An 18427-nucleotide genomic window follows, 5' to 3' on the forward strand; every position below is an offset into this window, starting at 1 on the left:
ACATATATACACCAATATGTGTAAAATGGATAACTAATAAGAACGTGCTGTATAAAAAAAGTAAATGAATTTAAACAATAATGCTGCAATGAACATAGGTGTTTATATATCTTTGCGAATTAGTATTTTCATATTCTTCAGATAAATTCCTAGAAGTAGAATAGTTGGATCATACGGTAGTTCTATTCTTAATTTTTTGAGGAAACTCCATACTGTTTTGTATAGTGGCTGCACCAATTTACATTCCTACCAATAGAGCACAAGTGTTCCCTTTTCTTCTCATCCTCTCAAACACTTGCTATTTCTTGTCTTTTTGAGAGCCAGTCTAACAGTTGTAAGGTGATATCTCATTGTGGTTTTGATTACATTTCTCTAATAGTTAGTGATATTGAACATCTTTTCATGTGCCTTTTGGCCATCTGTATGTCTTCTTTGGAAAGATGTCTATTCAGATCCTCTGCCCATTTTTTAGTAGAGTTGTGTGTGTTTTTTGTTGTTGTATTGTATGTGTTCTCTATATTTTTTAAATTAACCCCTTTTGCATATATGATTTACAGATTTCTCCCATTCAGTAGGCTGCCTTTTTGTTTTGATGATGGTTTCCTTCACTGTGAAGAAGTTTTTAGTTTGATGTAGTCCCATTTATTTATTTTTGCTTTTGTTTCCCTTGCCTTTGGAGTCAGATCTCTAAAAACATCACTAAGAATGATGTCAATAAGGTTACCACCTATGTTTTCTTCTAGAAATTTTATGGTTTCAGGTCTTATATTCAAGGCTTTAATCCATTTTGAGTTAATTTTTGTGTGTGGTGTACAATAGTGATCTAGTTTCATTCTTTTGCATGTGGCTATCCAGTTTTCCCAACACCATTTATTGAAGAGACTGTGCTTTCCCCATACTATGTCCTTGGCTCCACTGTCATAGATCAATTGTCCATATATATGTGGGTTTATTTCTGGGCTCTCTCTTTTCTTCATTGATCTGTGTGTCTGTTTTTATGCCAATATCATACTGTTTTGATACTATAGCTTTGTAGTATATTTTGAAATCAGGGAGTATGATTCCTCCAGGTTTGTTCTTTCTCAAGATTGCTTTGACTATTCAGGATTTTTTGTGGTTCCATACAAATTTTAGAATTATTTGTTTTAGTTCTGTGAAATATGTCATTCGTATTTCGTTAGGGATGGCATTGAATCTGTAGCTGGCTTTGCATAGTATGGACATTTTAGCAATATTAATTTTCCCAATCCTTGAATGCAGAATATCTTTCCATTTATTTCTGTCTTCTTCAGGTTTTTTTTGTCAGAGTCTTACAGTTTTCAGCATAGAGATTTTCACCTCCTTGGTTAAATTTATTCTTAGATATATTATTCTTTTTGATACAATTGTAAATGGAATTGTTTTCTTAATTTCTACTTATGAAAATTCATTATCAGTGTATAGAAATACCAGAGTTTCTGTATATTGAGTTTGTATCCTGCAAGTTTACTGAATTCATTTTTATAGTTGTAACAATTTTTTGGTGGAGTCTTCAGGGTTTTCTACATATAGTATGTCAGCTGCAAATAGTGAAAGTTTTACTTGTTCCTTTTCAATTTGGATGCTTTTTATTTCTTTTTCTTTTCTAATTGCTAAGACTTCCAATACTATGTTGAATAAAAGTGACAAGTGTGGGCATCCTAGTCTTGTTCCTGGTCTTAGAGGAAGAGCTTTCAGTTTTTCCCTGTTGAGTATGATGTTAGCTGTGGGTTTGTTATATTGATACATGGCTTTTATTAAGTTGAGGTATATTTCCTCCATACCTACTTTTTTTCCCCATGCTGTCTGTTACATTTAATCTCAGCAACTTGCATCCAAGGACTCATTCAAGAGAACATTATATAAGTTTATAAGCCATATTAAGTTGTACCAAAAAAACTTTGCTCTCCTATAAACAGCCCTGGAAAACATGGTGTTTCTATTTGGTACTTAGATGATACTTTTAAAAAAAATTAAAGTATAGTTGATTTACAATGTTGTGCCAATCTCTGCTGTATAGCAAAATGACTCAGTTATACACATACATGCATTCTTTGCCATTATGGTTTATCCCAGGAGATTGGATACAGTTCCCTGTGCTGTACAGTAGGACTTTGTTGTTTATCCATTCAAAATGTAATAGTTTGCATCTACCAACCCCAAACTCTAACTTGATCCCTCTCCCTCTCCCCTCCCCCTTGGCAACCACAAGTCTGTTCTCTATAGGTGTGAGTCTATTTCTACTTTGTAGATAAGTTCATTTGTGCCATATTTTAGATTCCACACATATGTGATATCATATAGTATTTATCTTTCTCTTTCTGACTTATTTCACTTAGTATGATCATCTCTAGTTGCATCCATGTTGCTGCAAATGGCATTATTTCATTCTTTTTTATGGCTGAGTAATATTCCATTGTATATATGTACCCCATCTTCTTTATCCATTCATCTGTCAGTGGACATTTAGGTTGCTTCCATGTCTTAGATATTGTGAATAGTGCTGCTATGAACATAGGGGTGCATGTATCTTTTTGAATTATAGTTTTGTCTAGGTATATGCCCAGGAGTGGGGTTGCTGGATCATATGGTAGGTTTATTTTTAGTTTTCTGAGGAACCTCCGTGTTGTTTTCCATAGCAGCTGCAGCAACTTACATTCCCACCAACAGTGTAGGAGGGTTCCCTTTTCTCCACACCGTCTTCAACACTTGTTATTTGTAGGCTTTTTAGTGATGGTCATTTTGACTGGTGTGATGTGGTACCTCACTGTAGTTCTGATTTGCATTTCTCTAATAATTAGTGATGTTGAACATCTCTTCATGTGCCTATTGGCCAACTGTATGTCTTTTTGGAGAAATGTCTATTAATATAGTCACTTTGTTGAGAGTTCTTGTAAATGGATGTTGACCTTTGTCAAATGCTTTTTATGCAGTGATTGATATGATCATATGATTTTTATCTTTCATCCTGTTAATGTGGTGTATCATGTTGATTGATTTGCAGATACTGAACCATTTTTGCATCCCTGAAATAAATCCCTCTTGTTCATGGTGTGTGATCTTTTTAATGTATGTTATGTTAAATTCAGTTTGCTAATGTTTTGTTGAAGATTTTTGCATCTATTTTCGTCAAAGATATTGGCCTGTGATTTTTTTTCCCTTGGTATTCTTGTCTGGTTTTGGTATCAGGATAATATGGCCTTGTAAAATGAGTTGGAAACATTTCCTCCTCTTAATTCTTTTGGAACAGTTTGAAAAGCATAGGTATTAAATCTTCTTTGAATGTTTGGTAGAATTCACCATTGAAGTCACCTGGTCCTATACTTTTGTTTGTTTGGAAGTTTTTTAAAATTACTGATTCAATCTCCTTACTAGTAATTGGTCTATTCAGAATTTCTATTTCTCCGTAATTCAGTCTTAGAAGATTGTGTGTTTCTAGAAACTTATCCATTTCTTCTAGGTTGTTGAATTTGTTGGTATATAATTGTTCTTAGGAGTCTCTTATAATCTTTTGTATTTCTGTGGTATCAGTTGTAATTTCTCCTCTTTCATTTCTGACTTTATTTATTTGATTCCTCTCTCTCTTTTTTTTTTCTTGGTTAGTCTAGCTGTTGGCTTGTTGATTTTGTTTATCTTTTCAAAGAACCAGCTCTTAGTTTCATTAATCCTTTCTATTTTTTTCATTTAGTTGGGCCTGATCTTTATTATTTCCTTCCTAATGCCAACTTTGAGCTTTGTTCTTTGTTTTCTAGATCCTTTAGGTGTAATGTTAGATTGTTTATTTGAGATTTTTCTTGTTTCTCGTGGTAGACCTGTATTGCTATGAACTTCCCTCTTAGAATTGCTTTTGCTGCCTCTTATAGATTTTAGTATGTCATATTTTTGTTTTCATTTGTCTCTAGGTATTTTTTAATTTCTCCTTTGGTTTCTTCAAAGATTCATTGGTTGTTCAGATTAAATGTTGTTTAATCTCCACATTTTTGTGGTTTTTACAATTTTCTCCCCATATTTGATTTCTAGTTTTATACCATTGTGGTTGGAAAAGATGCTTAATATGATTTCAAACTTCTTGAATTTATTGAGACTTGTTTTTTGGCCTAACATGTGATCTAGCCTGGAGAGTGTTCCATGTGCACCTGAGAATGGGTACTCTGCTGCTTTTGGATGAAACACTTTGTATATATCTATTAAATCTGTCTGCTCTAATGTGTTGTTTAAGCCTAATGTTTCTTTATTGATTTTCTGTTTGAATGATGTATCCATTGATGTAAGTGGGGTGTTAAAGTGCCCTACTGTTAGTTTGTTGCTGTAAATTTCACTCCTTAGGCCTGCTAATATTTGCTTTATGTATTGTGGAGCTCCTATATTGGGTGCATATGTATTTTTTAAGTGTCACATCTTCTTGATGCATTGACCTCCTTACCATTATATATATTCTCTTTGTCTTTTATTACATTCTTTGTTTTAAAGTCTATTTTGTATGATATGAGTATAGCCTTATGGGGTTTCTCTTGTATATGTAAAGGGTTTTTTTGTTTTTTGTTTTGTTTTAGCTATTTTTAAGATTCTCTCTTTATCTTTGCCTTTTATCATTTTAATTATGTTGTGTCTTGGTGTGGATCTCTTTGGGTTCATCTTATTTGGAACTCTCTAGACTTACTGGACCTGGATGTCTATTTCCTTCTTCAGACTAGGAAAGTTTTCAGCTAATATTTCTTCAGATAAGCTTTCTGGCCCTTTCTCCTCCTTTTGGACCCCTATAATGTGAATGCTATTCTGCTTGACATTGTTCCAAAGGTTCCTTGAGATATCTTTACTGTTTAAAATTCTTTTTTTTGTTTTTGCTTCTGTGTCTTAGTGAGTTCCATTGCTTTGTCTTCCTGGTGTGTTCTGCTTCATCCAGTCTGCTGTTGAACTGCTCTAATTTATTTTTCAGTTCAGTTATTATATTCTTCAGCTCTTTAACTTCTGTTTAGTACTTTCTTATATTTTCTCTTTCTTTGTTGAAGCTCTTACTGTGTTGCTCCATTCTTCTCCCAAGTTCAGTGAGCATCTTTATAACCATTACTTTGAACTTTTTATCAGGTAGATTGCTTATCTCCATTTCATTAAGGTCTTTTTCTGAGGTTTTGTCTTGTTCTTTCGTTTGGGACATATTCCTCTGTCTTCTCATTTTGAGTAACTCTCTGTGTTTGTTTCTGTGTATTGGGCCAAAAAGCTGCCTCCTCCAGTCTTGAAGGAGTGGCCTTGTGTAGGAAATCCTGTGGGGCCCAGACGCCCTGGCCACTAGAGCTGGGCACTCAAGGGGCATCCCCTGTATGGACTGCATGTGCCAGCCTGCTGTAGTGCAGGAGTGGGCAGGGGTCTTGCCCAACCCAGCTGTGGCATGCAGCTGTGGCAGAGGGGTGGGTGGAGCTCTTAGTGGGGCACACCTACTGGCACTAGCAGGTTAGAGGGAGACTTCCAAAATGGCACCCACCAGTGCTGGCATTAGCAAGGTAGAATGAAATCACAAGAATGGCATCTTCCAGTGTGTCCATCACCAGAAAGAGTCCCAGCAGGTTCCTGCCTTTCCAGCAGATGCCTGAAGATTAGTTAATGGGTCTCCTTCATGAATATTCTAGGTGCTTTTCAAACGGGTGTTTTTGTGCTGGATTCTGGGGCAAGGGAGTCTGTGAGCCCTTTACAAAGCAGTTTCTCCATTCCCTACAGATCTATGTTTTTCCTGGATGTAATCCCCATTGGTTTTCAAAGTCAGGCATTTTGGGGGCTTGTCTCTCCTATGCAGGATCTAAGATTTGGGGTGCTTGCTATAGAGCACAGACCACCTCACTCCTTAGAGAAAAGTTCTCTATTTTTGAGATGCCTCCCAATTGTGGGTCACTGCACCAGGGTGGAGATTTTTTTGGGGGGTGAGACTGTGTTTCTGCATCTCCTAACTGTCTCAATGTTGTCTTTTTATCCTTTGTTGTGGAGGCTCTGTTTGTCCAGTTTTCAGGTCTTTTTTAGAAGGAAGTATTCCCTATGTAGTTGTAGATTTGTTGTGTCTGTGAGAGGAGGTGAATTCAGGATCTTCTTACACCACCATCTTGAACTGCCTCCAGTGGGGCTCTAGATGTGTGGTCTGAACCCTTCCTCAGGGAGAATGTGGGAGTTGGGGGTTTCCTCAGATTGCTATGTTGCTGTGCTGGGGGTGGGGTTAATGGCAAGAGTGTGTCTCAGCCTTTCCTACTCATTTGGATGTGAGTAGGAAATCATTTGTCAGATGTGTACGAGTTGCTCAGCTAGTTTCTGGATCTCTTTCAGGGGGAATTGTTCCATATGTAGCTGTATATTCCATGTGTCTGTGGGAGGAGGGGAGCTCAGGAGCCTCCTGAGTGTCCATCGTGGTCAACTCCCAATTTCAGCTAATAAAGTGCTTAGCCTTTGTTCCCATTCCCTCGTTGTAGGAAGGACCACAAGAGCCGGGGCTTCATGTATTGGGGCCTGGATGCTATTGATTGCTGATGGCTGTGGCAGAGCATCTGGCTGGACAATTAGAGGGACAGGGACAGCGATTCCCTGGCTGGTTCCTGCCCTCTGGTCTCCAGCAATGGGACTGTAAAGAGCTTCGGACTTACTAATTTCCTGGATCAAGAGCTTTCTATTTTTGTTCCTTAAAAATTGTTAACTAAACCACATATCCTTTACCCCTGAGGTGAACAGTAATAATTACATGCTTTTGCTCATTCCTGTATTGATGTCTTCTCAGTAGTTCTTTGTGGAAGTAAAAAAAAAAAGTACATGGAATCCATTAGGATGTGCTGTCGTCAATGATCTGAGGGAGGGCTGTTGCCGTCAGGGTGTGAAATCACCCCCTTTAACTTACTTTGATTCTTTAATCTGTTATTTTCTGGGAAAAATCTGTAGGTAAGGATACTTGCTTTTAAGAATTTTAGTGGAAATCAGAATGACTGGGCAAATTGCCATATATTTCCCTGTAATATAAGCTTTTACAGCTTGGTGACACAGATTTTATTTTTGTGTCATTTTGCTCCTGTCTCTTTTTCTTTGTTTAAGGGGCAGAGAGAACAGCCTGCTTCTGTAGTTTTGGTTGGTGCATTTCCAGAAACAGTTGAAAATCTCTTTGGGGCATATTACATTTAGAAATGATTATAGCTGGAAAAAATTCCTGCAAAATGTAGGGAGAAGTATGATACACTACATACTTACTTTACTCACTATATCATTAATAAAGAGTGCTTTTGTTTTAACATTCCCATTAGGAAAACCCCAAAATTCCTGGGTGGGTCCTTACTGTTTTGATTAAGAGATCTGATTAAAGTAGAGGCCCTTAGCTTCAAGAACAAACCCCAGACATACAGGAAAGTTAGTCAGCTATTGTACTGTGTACCTTGGTATAGTCTCTTCCACTCTAAAATGCTGTAATTTTGGCCTTCAAGTGTGTCTCCTTGTTTGGCTGAGCAAAAGTCAAAGCCAGTTAGGTGCAGTTTCAAAAGAATAGAAGTGAGTCATTTCAATGGGAAGCACTTATGAAGATAGGAATGACCATAGCAATTACCTTCATTTATTTGACCTGTAATGGATCTTCATAGCAGCAATAGCTACATCTCTAGTTAGACTAAGTTCTCCTGCCTGCTGAAATTAAGATTCCTACCTGCAAAGGGTCTTTCATCTGAGAAACAACCTCTGATGGTCATTGTAAATTCTCCTTTTGCCTTCAGTTTTGGACCTGGTATTAAACCTTATAACTATCAGAAGTGGACATGTATCTGACATACAGTGGGTACCAGCAGAATGGACATTCATTCATTCATTCATTCTGCACGTATTTGTTGAGTACCTGTTGTGTGCAACACTATTTTAAGCACTGGAAATACAACGGTGAACAGAAAAGGCAAAACACTTTCTCTTATGGATCTAGTATTTTACTGGGAGAGAGAGATAATAAGTAAGCTAAATAGATGAACTATGCCAGATGATGATAAAAGATAGAGTAGGGAAAGGAGATGTGGACAGTCGAGGTGAAAGTATAGCTAGAATGGCCATGGAAGCCCTTCCTGAGAAGGAGAAAAATGATAAAAGACCTGAAGGAAGTGAGAGATTGAGCTATAAGATACCTTGGGAAGAACATTCCAGAAAATGCTCCATGGCAAGAGCAAAATGGAACACACAAGGAACAATGAGGAGGTCAGCCTGGTGCCAGAGGGGTGAATAAGGGGCAGAACATCGGGAGACAAAGTCAGGTGATGGGGAAGAGGGCACTGGGGCCTTAGAGGTCAAGCCAAGGACTTATGACTTTTTCTCTGAGAAGTCATTTGAGGGTTTGGAGCAGAAGCGCGGTACCTAGCTTGGGTTTCAGTAAGATCACTCTGCAGCTGGGCAAGGAAGGGGATGAGATCAGAAGCAGAGACCAGGCAGGGGGCTACTGCAAAAATCCAGGCAGCTGCTGAGGTGACTTGGACCATGGTGGGGGCAGTAGAGTGTAAGAAGTACATATAATCTGGATCTTTTTGAAGATAGATCTGACAGGATTTGTCAGTGGATTGGAAGTAGGGTGCAAAGGAAAGAGAAGGGCCAAGGATGATTTGAAACTTGTGATCTGAGTAACTGGCAGGATGAATTGCCATTGACTGAGATGGGGAAGCTGGGAGAAACAGCACCAGCAGGAGCTCACTTTTGGACTTGTTCAACTGAGACCCATCAGACCTCCAAGAGGACATGAGGGGAGAGGTAGGGGTACAGTGAAGGTATAAATTGGAGAGTCATCAGCATATTCAAACCCAAGAGACTGGTTGAATGAGTATTGATTAGAAAACTAAAGAGGTCCCAGAATTGAGCCCTGGGACACACTAGCATTTAGAAATTGGGGGATGTTCAGAAGAAAGGAGCAAAGGAGTTTGAATGGAATTTATAGAAAGGTAAGAAGAAAATTGTGTGATTGTGGTTTCCTGGAGGCCACGTGAAGAAAGGGTTTCAAAGATGAGACCATGGAATGTGTCACATGCTGCTATTATGGTCAAGTAAGCCGAGGGCTGAGACTTGACTCTTGGATTTACAGTAGAAATTAATGTCAATGACCTTAAAAACAGTTTCAGTGGAGTATTAGGAGTAAAAACTGCTAGAATTGGTTCAATAAAAAATGAGAGGAGAGGAACTGGAGACAGTATGTACAGACAGATCTCTCAAGAATTGTGTTATAAATTTAGGGAGAAAGAGAAACGGGGCATTTATGAAGGGCTTGGCTAAGTGAGACATGCTTTTTTAGATAAGCAGAAGCAAAAGCCTGTGAGTCGATGAGTTTATATTTTAGCAGGACCACTCTGGCAGCTGTGTTGAGGTGAGACTGAAGGAGCATCCTCTAATTCTGAGCCATCAGTGGTGGCCACAGTCTGTACTTTTGTCATGTGTCAACTTGCAGATAATGCCAGATACATGCATGGATGAGTCAGCAGGAAGCTGGCTCATCAAGATAGGTAACAGAGCTAGAGCTAGTGAAGGCTTGGAGTAGGACGTGTGATCGGGAGCACAGTAGAGACAAATAATAGAACCTCACTGTCGGCTCCTTGCCAGGAATTCATACCACAGAACTGACCCTAACACCATAGGAACCAGAAGTGGTGTGAAGACCGTGCTGGCTCTGGTGTCCTGAACCCTCTCTTTAAGCATTAACCCTCATTTTTCATACAACCACGAGACGGAAAGGTCACAATTTATTCTCTTTTATTTTATTTTATTTTAGGGACTTCCCTGAGAGTCCAGTGGTTAAGGCTCCACCTTCCAATGCAGGGAGCGTGGGTTCAATCCCTGGTTGGGGAGCTAACATCCCACATGCTGCATGGTGCAGCCAAAAATTTAGAAAAAATAATAAATAAATAAAATAAAATATTTATTTTATATTGGACTATAGTTGATTTACAATGTTGTGTTAGTTTCAGGTGTACAGCAAACTGATTCAGTTATACATATACATATATCTATTCTTTTTCAAAATCTTTTCCCATTTAGGTTATTACAAGATACTGAGCAGAGTTCCCTGTGCTATACAGTAGGTCCTTGTTGGTTGTCTATTTTAAATATAGTCGTGTGTATATGTCAATCCCAAACTCCCAATTTATCCCTCCCCCCTCCCCACCTTTCCTCTTTGGTAACCATAAGTTTGTTTTCTAAGTCTGTGAGTCTGTTTCTGTTTTGTAAATAAGTTCATTTGTATCATTATTTTAGATTCCACATGTAAGTGATATCATATTATATTTGTTTTTCTTTGACTTACTTCACTTAATATGATCATCTCTAGGTCCATCCATGGTGCTGCAAATGGCATTATTTCATTCTTTTTTATGGCTGAGTAGTATTCCATTGTATATATATACCACATCTTCTTTATCCATTCCTCTGTCGAAGGACATTTAGGTTGCTTCCATGTTTTGGCTGTCTTAAAAAGCGATGCAATGAACATTGGGATGCATGTATCCTTTTGAGCCATGGTTTTCTCTGGATATATGCCCAGGAGTGGGATTAGTGGATCATATGGTGATTCTATTTTTAGTTTTTTAAGGAAACTCCATACTGTTCTCCATAGTGGCTGCACTAATTTACATTCCCACCAACAGTGTAGGAGGGTTCCCTTTTCTCCACATCCTCTCCAGTATGTATTGTTTGTAGACTTTTTGATGATGGCCATTCTGCCTGGTGTGAGGGGTGGAGGGGAGGGGAAACGGGATGGGAGAGTTGCTCTCGTCCTCCCCTATAGTGGAAAACATGGAGAAACAGATCCTACCAGTGAAAACCGTGCAAGCTGTCAGCTTTCAGCTCTGTTTCATTCCATTTATTAGAGGTCAGGCTAAGGGAAAGTCATTTTATTATGACACATCCTATTTGGAATTCCTCTGGGCAATTTGCTCTACCCTCTTACTATAATGGTCTCCAAGTAGCTCCGTCTCTAGACAGGACAGAAGTAGCTGTTCGGCTCTATTAGAACCCCCTGTGGAAGGCTTTCTTGGCTTCCTTAATGAACCGGGCTCCTTGGAGCCTCACTCACTCTATGTAAACCTCTGTTCTGACTTCGTTCCAAGAAAGGGTGCTTTGGGGAAGACCAGAGGCTCTGCATTCCTCCTTTTACTGCAATGCTCACCTCCGTGAAACTTGGCATATAAATAAAACTTCAAGAGAGTTTGGTTATTCCTGGGATGAGATGGAGGTCTCTGATATTCTCTGAAAGGGGCTCAGGGTGAGAAAGTGCCCTGGGATTGGGCCATGTGACAGAGGATGAGGTGGAGGAGAAGTAATGGAAATAATCTGAGGAAGCAGAATTTCCTTTGGAGAAGAATGTGAATAAGCAAAGCTGCTTAAAGCATATTGTGATGAGAAATGTGGATACCACATTATCAAGAAAACATCTGAAAATGCCATTGGATCATGGGGATTTTCAAATTCTAACCAAAGCTCTCCTCATTCCCACTCTGTTCCCTCGTGACTTTGCTGAGGGCTGAGACCCTCCCAGGTCCCGCGTTATTGTTGCTTTTTGATCCGTTCCCTGGGTCACTAGAAAGACGGGGGCAAGGGACTAGGCTGTGTCAAAGGCACGCTCCTCCATCCCTGCCCACTCTGGGCTAGGGGACTGGAGGACTCATAGGGGTCCAGCCACCATTGGCGGCATGAAAGCTGTCCTCATGAGAAGCCCTTCCTAGTAAACAGATTTGAAAATGAATCAACACAACTCGATTAAATTCTCAGCTGAGGATTTTATAATTCTTGTGGGTCATTGTAGAATTTGCTTTTGCTATGCAGGCAGTTGATGAAGTGTATGGTACTGAGCTGTTGTTTATCTGCACAATGATGCTCTGCAGTCTGTGGCCCCATAACTGAGATGCTATTGTTACATGCTGCACTTGTGCACATGTGTTTTTTTTGGTGCTTGTCCTTATGTCTTGTTTAGGCCTCATTTCCATTAGATTGTAAGGCAAAATCTACAATTCTTCTTTCTTTGGCACTCTTAACCCCAAGAAAGATAAATTAGTTTTGTATCCAGAGTGCTGAATAAATGTTGTTGAATAAAAGTTGTTAACCTCTAGGCTATAGTATATGTAGAATGAAAGTATGAATTGTGTGAAGTCAATTACTGATCTAATTTCTTCATGTTAGAGTGCTGTATACTTATAATTTAGTTAGAATAATGCTTTGTATTTAAACACATTTAGTGTATAAGTTCTGTTCACCTTTTTTTTTAATTGCTAAGTATCCTCATTGTATTGCCACATAGGTAAACTTCTTAGAATAGATCAGAAAATGTAAAATAATTCAACTCTGTTGCCTCTCCCAGATTTAAGACGCTATTAGGAAGGTACCAGGTTCTGGTAGACAGCCTGGTCTCATCCCCATCCGAGAGACATACGCTAGTGACTATTACCCATGATAGGATCAAGGAGAGACCCATGTAGAGAAGCACAGACAAAAAGGTCATGGGGTTCACAGGAGACAGTAAGCACATCAGTTGGGGAGATCAGGCTTTGTGAAGGAGATGGTGTAAGGATTGGGCTTTGAAGGATAGATAGACTTTCATTAGCTCCAGCCTGGGGACAGTTGTTCCAGCTGGTGAAGGTACAGGCCCCTGAAAAGGTGTGGGTATTAGGAGGCTGGGCCTAAGGGTTCAGATAAGTACAGGGATACAATGTCCCCTAGTCCACTTGGAAACATGAATTTTAAAGTAGGGGTAAACTGGGAGAAAATGATCATTTTAACAATAATAGCCTGCAAATGTGGGCTACCTTTTTCTCAGATGCCAGACGTTGTAGAAAAGTTCTTTGTATATGGACTGTCTTCTAATCTGAAAAAGGTCAGGTCTATTTTCGTTGAAGGTTTTTCATAAAAGAGCAATATTGTCAGAGCTATGATAAAGCAGATTTGTACAGAGATGAGGCACAGGGAAAGGCCAAAGTCAGGAAGAGCACTCAGGAGGCCATTTGTGTGTTCTCTGCCAGATGTAATGAAGAGCTGAGTTATGCCAGCAGGAGCATGTGTGAAAATACAAAATTGGGTTGGTTTGGATCAGAAGTCATTTTAAACTTCATATTGCAGTTTCTGCTAAAAATTGGATTTTCTAACTCAAAACACTTCAGTGGAATCTTGAGGACCTAGACAGCCCATTTTCTATCTTAGATTCCTCCATTGGGATGTGGAAACCAAGAGTCTGGAGGGCTGACATCACTTAGTAGTACCTGAGACAGAAATCCAGAGGCACAGACTCTTCCCTCATCCCTGCATCTTTCCTGTCCCCTGGTAACTGATGGGTCAAGATTGTCTCAGAAGATTGTTGACATCTTTTCTCATTTCATGTATCAAAAAGCACAGGTTCCTCAATTATTTAAGTTTTATACTGCTATGAAATACTAATCCCAGTATTAACTGTCTTGCAGATTCCATTGTGATTGGATTTTGGGTTGGTCTCGCGGTCTTTGTGATTTTCATGTTTTTCGTGCTGACTCTGCTGACCAAGACAGGAGCCCCACACCAAGAGTAAGTTTGGGCTGTTCCTAAATGTCCGTTAAGCTCCACAGGGACCAGAAGAAACAGAAATGGGATCCGGGGCTGGGGTTGCTTCCAGTGGGTGGAAAGATGGACCTGGTTATGGATGTGCTGTCTGGACCCAGTGCCTGTTGTGTGGGACCTGCCTTCCTCCTGGTACTTTGCCTCTTGCCTCTGGGGCTCATTTTCAAGTGAGCCCTTATGCAGCTGGGTTTCTTGGTCCTTTCCAGTAGTCTAACTGCTGATCCAGCCTCAATTTTTATTTTGAAAGTATTATTAATTGGGATGTTTTTTCTCCTTATTCCCAAAAGAATTTAGATGACTCAGCAGACTGAAAACAGTGAAAAAAGACAATAGCAAAAATAGGATGAAAACTAGCTTAGAAAACGTTTTGAGGAGCAGAGAAATCATTGTTACTGGATACACGACTGAATTAATTATTAACAATAGTCACTGAATTCAGCATTAAGTTTCCTTGAAATGAAATAAAATGGAAACATTAAGGATTATATAATTCTCATGGCGTGGTAAAGAACATCCATGTTGGGCTTTGAATTTATGGAGGAAATGATTACATGGATGTTTAAAGAATGCTGAGTAATGTCACAATGTATTTGGTCAGTTATGGTTTGCAAAACACTCAGAAATGTTTTAGAGTATTTTCTTTTATCCCAACTCTTCCAAAGAAGGGAAAAATAATAACTTATGTTGGATACCTTATCAGTCAGTCCCAGCAGGCAACAGATAGCACACTCAAATTAGATAATTAGAAGAGCTTTTTTTAAATTTATTTTTTATTGAAGTATAGTTGATTTACAATGTTGTGTTAATTTCTGCTTTACAGCAAAGTGACTCAGCTATACACATATGTCCATTTTTTAAATATTCTTTTCCGTAATGGTTTACCCCAGGATATTGAATATAGTTCCCTGTGCTATACAATAGGACCTTGTTGTTTATCCAATCTATATGTAATAGTCTGCACCTACTAACCCCAAACTCTCAGCCCATCCCTCCCCGACTCTTGGCAACCACAAGTTGGATCTCTATGTCTTTGAGTCAGTTTCTGTTCTGTAGATACGTTTATTTGTGCCATATTTTAGATTCCACATATAAGTAATATCATATGGTATTTGTCTTTCTCTTTCTGACTTACTTCACTTAGTATGATAATCTTTAGGTCCATCCATGTTGTTGCAAATGGCATTATTTCATTCTTTTTTTCTGGCCGAGTAGTATTCCATTGTATACATGTACCACATCTTCTTTATCCATTCATCTGTCGATGGACGTTTAGGTTGTTTCCATGTCTTGGCTGTTGTGAACAGTGCTGCTATGAAAATAGGGGTGCATGTATCTTTTTGAATTAGAGTTTTGCCTGGATATATAGAAGAGCTTTTAATAAAGGGACTAGTCACAAGTTGTGGCCCAGGAAGAGGGTGGCCCCCAGGATAGTGCAGGATGCCAGGGCTCAGAACACTGAGGAGTAGATGCACTAGATCTGAAGGGGGCAACCAGGAGTCCTGCAGAGAGGCTGGCTGAGAGGAACAATGACTCAGGTCAAGGGTCACAGTCCAGTGTGACCTCTCAGGGAGGGAGCCTCCAATAAATATCCAGACCTTTCTTCCCCTCTCCTACCCCTTTCTTACCATTGCTCCCCACTGGTGAAGCCCACACCACAACCAGTGGCCAGAGCCTCCATCAAAGGTCAGTTTCCTGGGGCACGGAGCAGGATGAGGACGGGTGGAGAGCGACCTGAGAGAGTAAGTGGAAGAAACTGAGCACAAATCCTCACATTTCCATTGGTATCTCCCTTCATTCTCACATCCTGGCAGTGGCATTCTCATTGTTGTGTCTCATCACACAGTCTGCGGCATCTGCTGTTCAGTCTTCAGCCTGCACTTGAACTATAACAACTAGTTATAGGTAGAGGGAAGAGTTCAGCCCATCACACACCTATTTTCAGACACTGAGGTCTGGAAAAAAATTTAAACACATGTTAAATGAAAAGAAAAGATCATTTTATTGAAGCATATGGAGATGCATGGTTGAGAATCTCAATAATAGCCACTAAAAAGCCACTAAAAAAATATGAACTTTCCCTTTTCTATCTCCTGTTCTCATAAACATCTGAACATGCCTTTACCTCACTCTATTGGTCCAGGAAATTTAAAAATATGGTGTGGATTACAGCAGTAGTAAGAGAAGCCAAGGACAAACTCAGATTAGGGTACATCTTGTAGAGTGGCCAGGGAATAATAACCCCCTTTATCTACCTTCTCCTCAGAGGGACAGATGGATTTTTGCAGGGTTATTGAGATCTATTTGTTTCATGTAGGATGCAGGTGATTTTACAGATGGGAACACCCTAGCCCAAAAGGGAACACGACTTCCTGTAATGATTAATTTTATTTGTCAATTTGTCTAGGCCATGGCACCCAGATATTTAATCAAACATTATTCTAGATGTTTCTGTGAAGGTTTTTTTTTTAGATGAGATACAATTTCTGAATAAAACTGATCATCCTCCGTAACATGAGTAGGCCTCATCCAATCACTGGAAGGCGCTCCTAGAAACAGATGGACCTCGCTTGAGCAAATAGGAACTCTGGCAGAGGCCTGCCTTCAAACTCTTCCCTGGGTCTCCAGCCTGCCAGCCTAACCTACAGATTTTGGACTTGCCAGCCTCCACCATCAAATGACCCAATTCCTTAAAATAAAACTGTCCCCCTCCCCTACCCCGGATGGATGGGTAGATAGATAGATAGATAGATATAGAAATACACACACACACACACACACACACACACACACCCTGTCAGTTCTGTTTCTCTGGAGAACACTGACTAATACATTTCCTTAACATTTCACATTGACCCTGGGTAGCTGAGACTTGAATTTCCAGTCTTCCAATATGCAGTTCATCCTTCTAGTAGATGGTTTCTCTCTTGATGGTGATTCTGAATCATCTCAAATAACAGGGGTCATTGTAACTCTACATGCTTTTAATGAGGCTAAGGAGAAAGTCTAACCTTTTTTAATTTTTAGTACAATAATGGATCAGCCCTCAGGACCACATTTTAAATGCTTTCTTGAGTCTGAGGCAGTGTAAGACATGGCATTTGGCTGTAGTATATCAAGCAAACTGAAAGAAACAGACAAGTGGAAAAATCCCTAAATGGAGCAATTAAAAAGGATTTTAGATCTTAGTAAACTTGACATTTATTTGGCAGGAATTTTTTCTAAAATAGACATTATTTTTTCCATTCAGCCAACTTTAATATAAAACAATCAATTTTAAGTGTGCCTGTGATAATTAGGCATGGAGGAAAGAATGCTAAATCATTGAGACTAATAATAAAAGCAGTTTTTTAACATTTGCCACATGCCAAGGTCTGCTGATCATTTTATATGTATAATCTCACCAAGTCCTCACAAAAAGATGAAGTAAATCCTGTAAGTGTTCAACTTATAAAGTTTCCCACTTTACGGATGAGAAAAATGAAGCTGAACCACTCATATGACGATTCACAGGTTAAAAAACCAAACCAAAACAAACAAAACCTTTGGAGCCAGGCCTCAAACTAAAGTCCCTTTGACTCTAAAGCTCCTGTTATTAACACTACATTAAATTATCTCATGTCGGTAATTTTAAATCTCCTTCTTATATTACAACAAAGATATTAGCAAGCAATCAGATTTGTTTTCTTTTATCACATATTGGATCAAGCATGGGCTCTGGAGTCAAACATTTCCAGATGTACTGGAACAGTTTACTAGATTCTTAACCTCGCTCTGCTTGAGATTCCTCATTTGTAAAAATAAAGTAGTATCTGCTTCCTAGGAGTACTGTAAAGGTTAAGTGAGCTGATGCCTGTGGAGCTGCTGGTACACGCTGGGCTCACAGCAGGCGGCTCTCAGTGAAGATCAGTCCACCCCTGCATGGCTGGTGGAATCCTGGGGAGAGCTCAGGGGTGCAAGCAAACAGCAGGAGGGAGAAGAGGACACCCATCCTCCCGCGAGACAGCCAGGCCCTACGCATTCAAGTTGGAGCTACACATGCCAAAGTGTGGCTTCCTTCTACCCTAGCTTCACCTTGGGTGTGTCTCTCGGTGAAAGAGTAAGATGATTTTAGAAAGGAGACTAAGCAGAGAATCTTGGTCATGGCTCGGAAGGATGTCTGAATTCTGACTGCTTTATATAACAGGCTCTCTGGGCAGTTGGTCACAAAGAACTTCCTCAAGTAGGATATCAGGCAGTAAGTATCTTTTTGGAACATGACTCCGACATTCTGGTTAAGATGCCCAGTCAGGTCTGCAAGCTCAAAATGGACTAGTGTTGAATCTACCACTCAGTTCCATCTCCTCCTCCGTGGAGGCGTCCCGGGCAGGCTGAGCGTCTCCCTAGGAGCTCATCATTGCTGACACATGGGAAGAGCACAAGCATTCCCTTGAAAGGAGTAAGATACAAGGATGACAGATAGGCTTCCTCCCTGAAGTTTCCAACTTGGGATCATATTAGCCTAAGAACTTCAATTCTAGAGTCACTGCCTACTCATTGGCTTCTGTTCAGGAGAGGATGTGTCATAATCGGACTATGAGACAATAACAAACAGCTCCGCAAATCTCAGTAAAACACAACATGGGTTTACATTGTGTTCAAGCTACACGTCTTCTGAGGGTCGGCAAGGGGTGGACAGAAGCTTCTCCACTGTAGCTGCAGCACCTCCAAGGCTCAGCCTCCCAGGTTCCTGTGACGGGGAAGGGGGCATGAAGAGATCTCACACCTGTCCTTCAGCCAGGAAGTGGCACACACCCCTTCCTCTCACAGATCATTGGCCAGAAGCAGCCACAGCCACCTGACCACCAGGCTGGGTAGGGTAATC

The 18427-nt window shown here is 39.9% G+C and overlaps 1 protein-coding gene across 3 annotated transcripts in view; it reads left to right on the plus strand.

The window, feature by feature from the left end:
- MRAP2 (melanocortin 2 receptor accessory protein 2) overlaps positions 1-18427 on the plus strand; it is a 51778-nt gene that overhangs the window by 22056 nt on the left and 11295 nt on the right. For 2 of the 3 annotated variants that reach the window (XM_081251555.1, XM_081251554.1), the window contains exon 3: positions 13434-13533. In XM_081251555.1, the coding sequence (XP_081107681.1) occupies positions 13434-13533 (100 nt within the window). Of the gene's footprint in view, positions 1-6612; positions 6716-13433; positions 13534-18427 lie in introns of those variants that run through there. The other variant, XM_081251556.1, reaches the window with a different exon arrangement.

The sequence above is a fragment of the Mesoplodon bidens genome (genome assembly GCF_964165515.1).
Source record: "Mesoplodon bidens genome assembly, chromosome: 12".
In the NCBI taxonomy this organism is placed as follows: Eukaryota; Metazoa; Chordata; class Mammalia; order Artiodactyla; family Ziphiidae; genus Mesoplodon; species Mesoplodon bidens.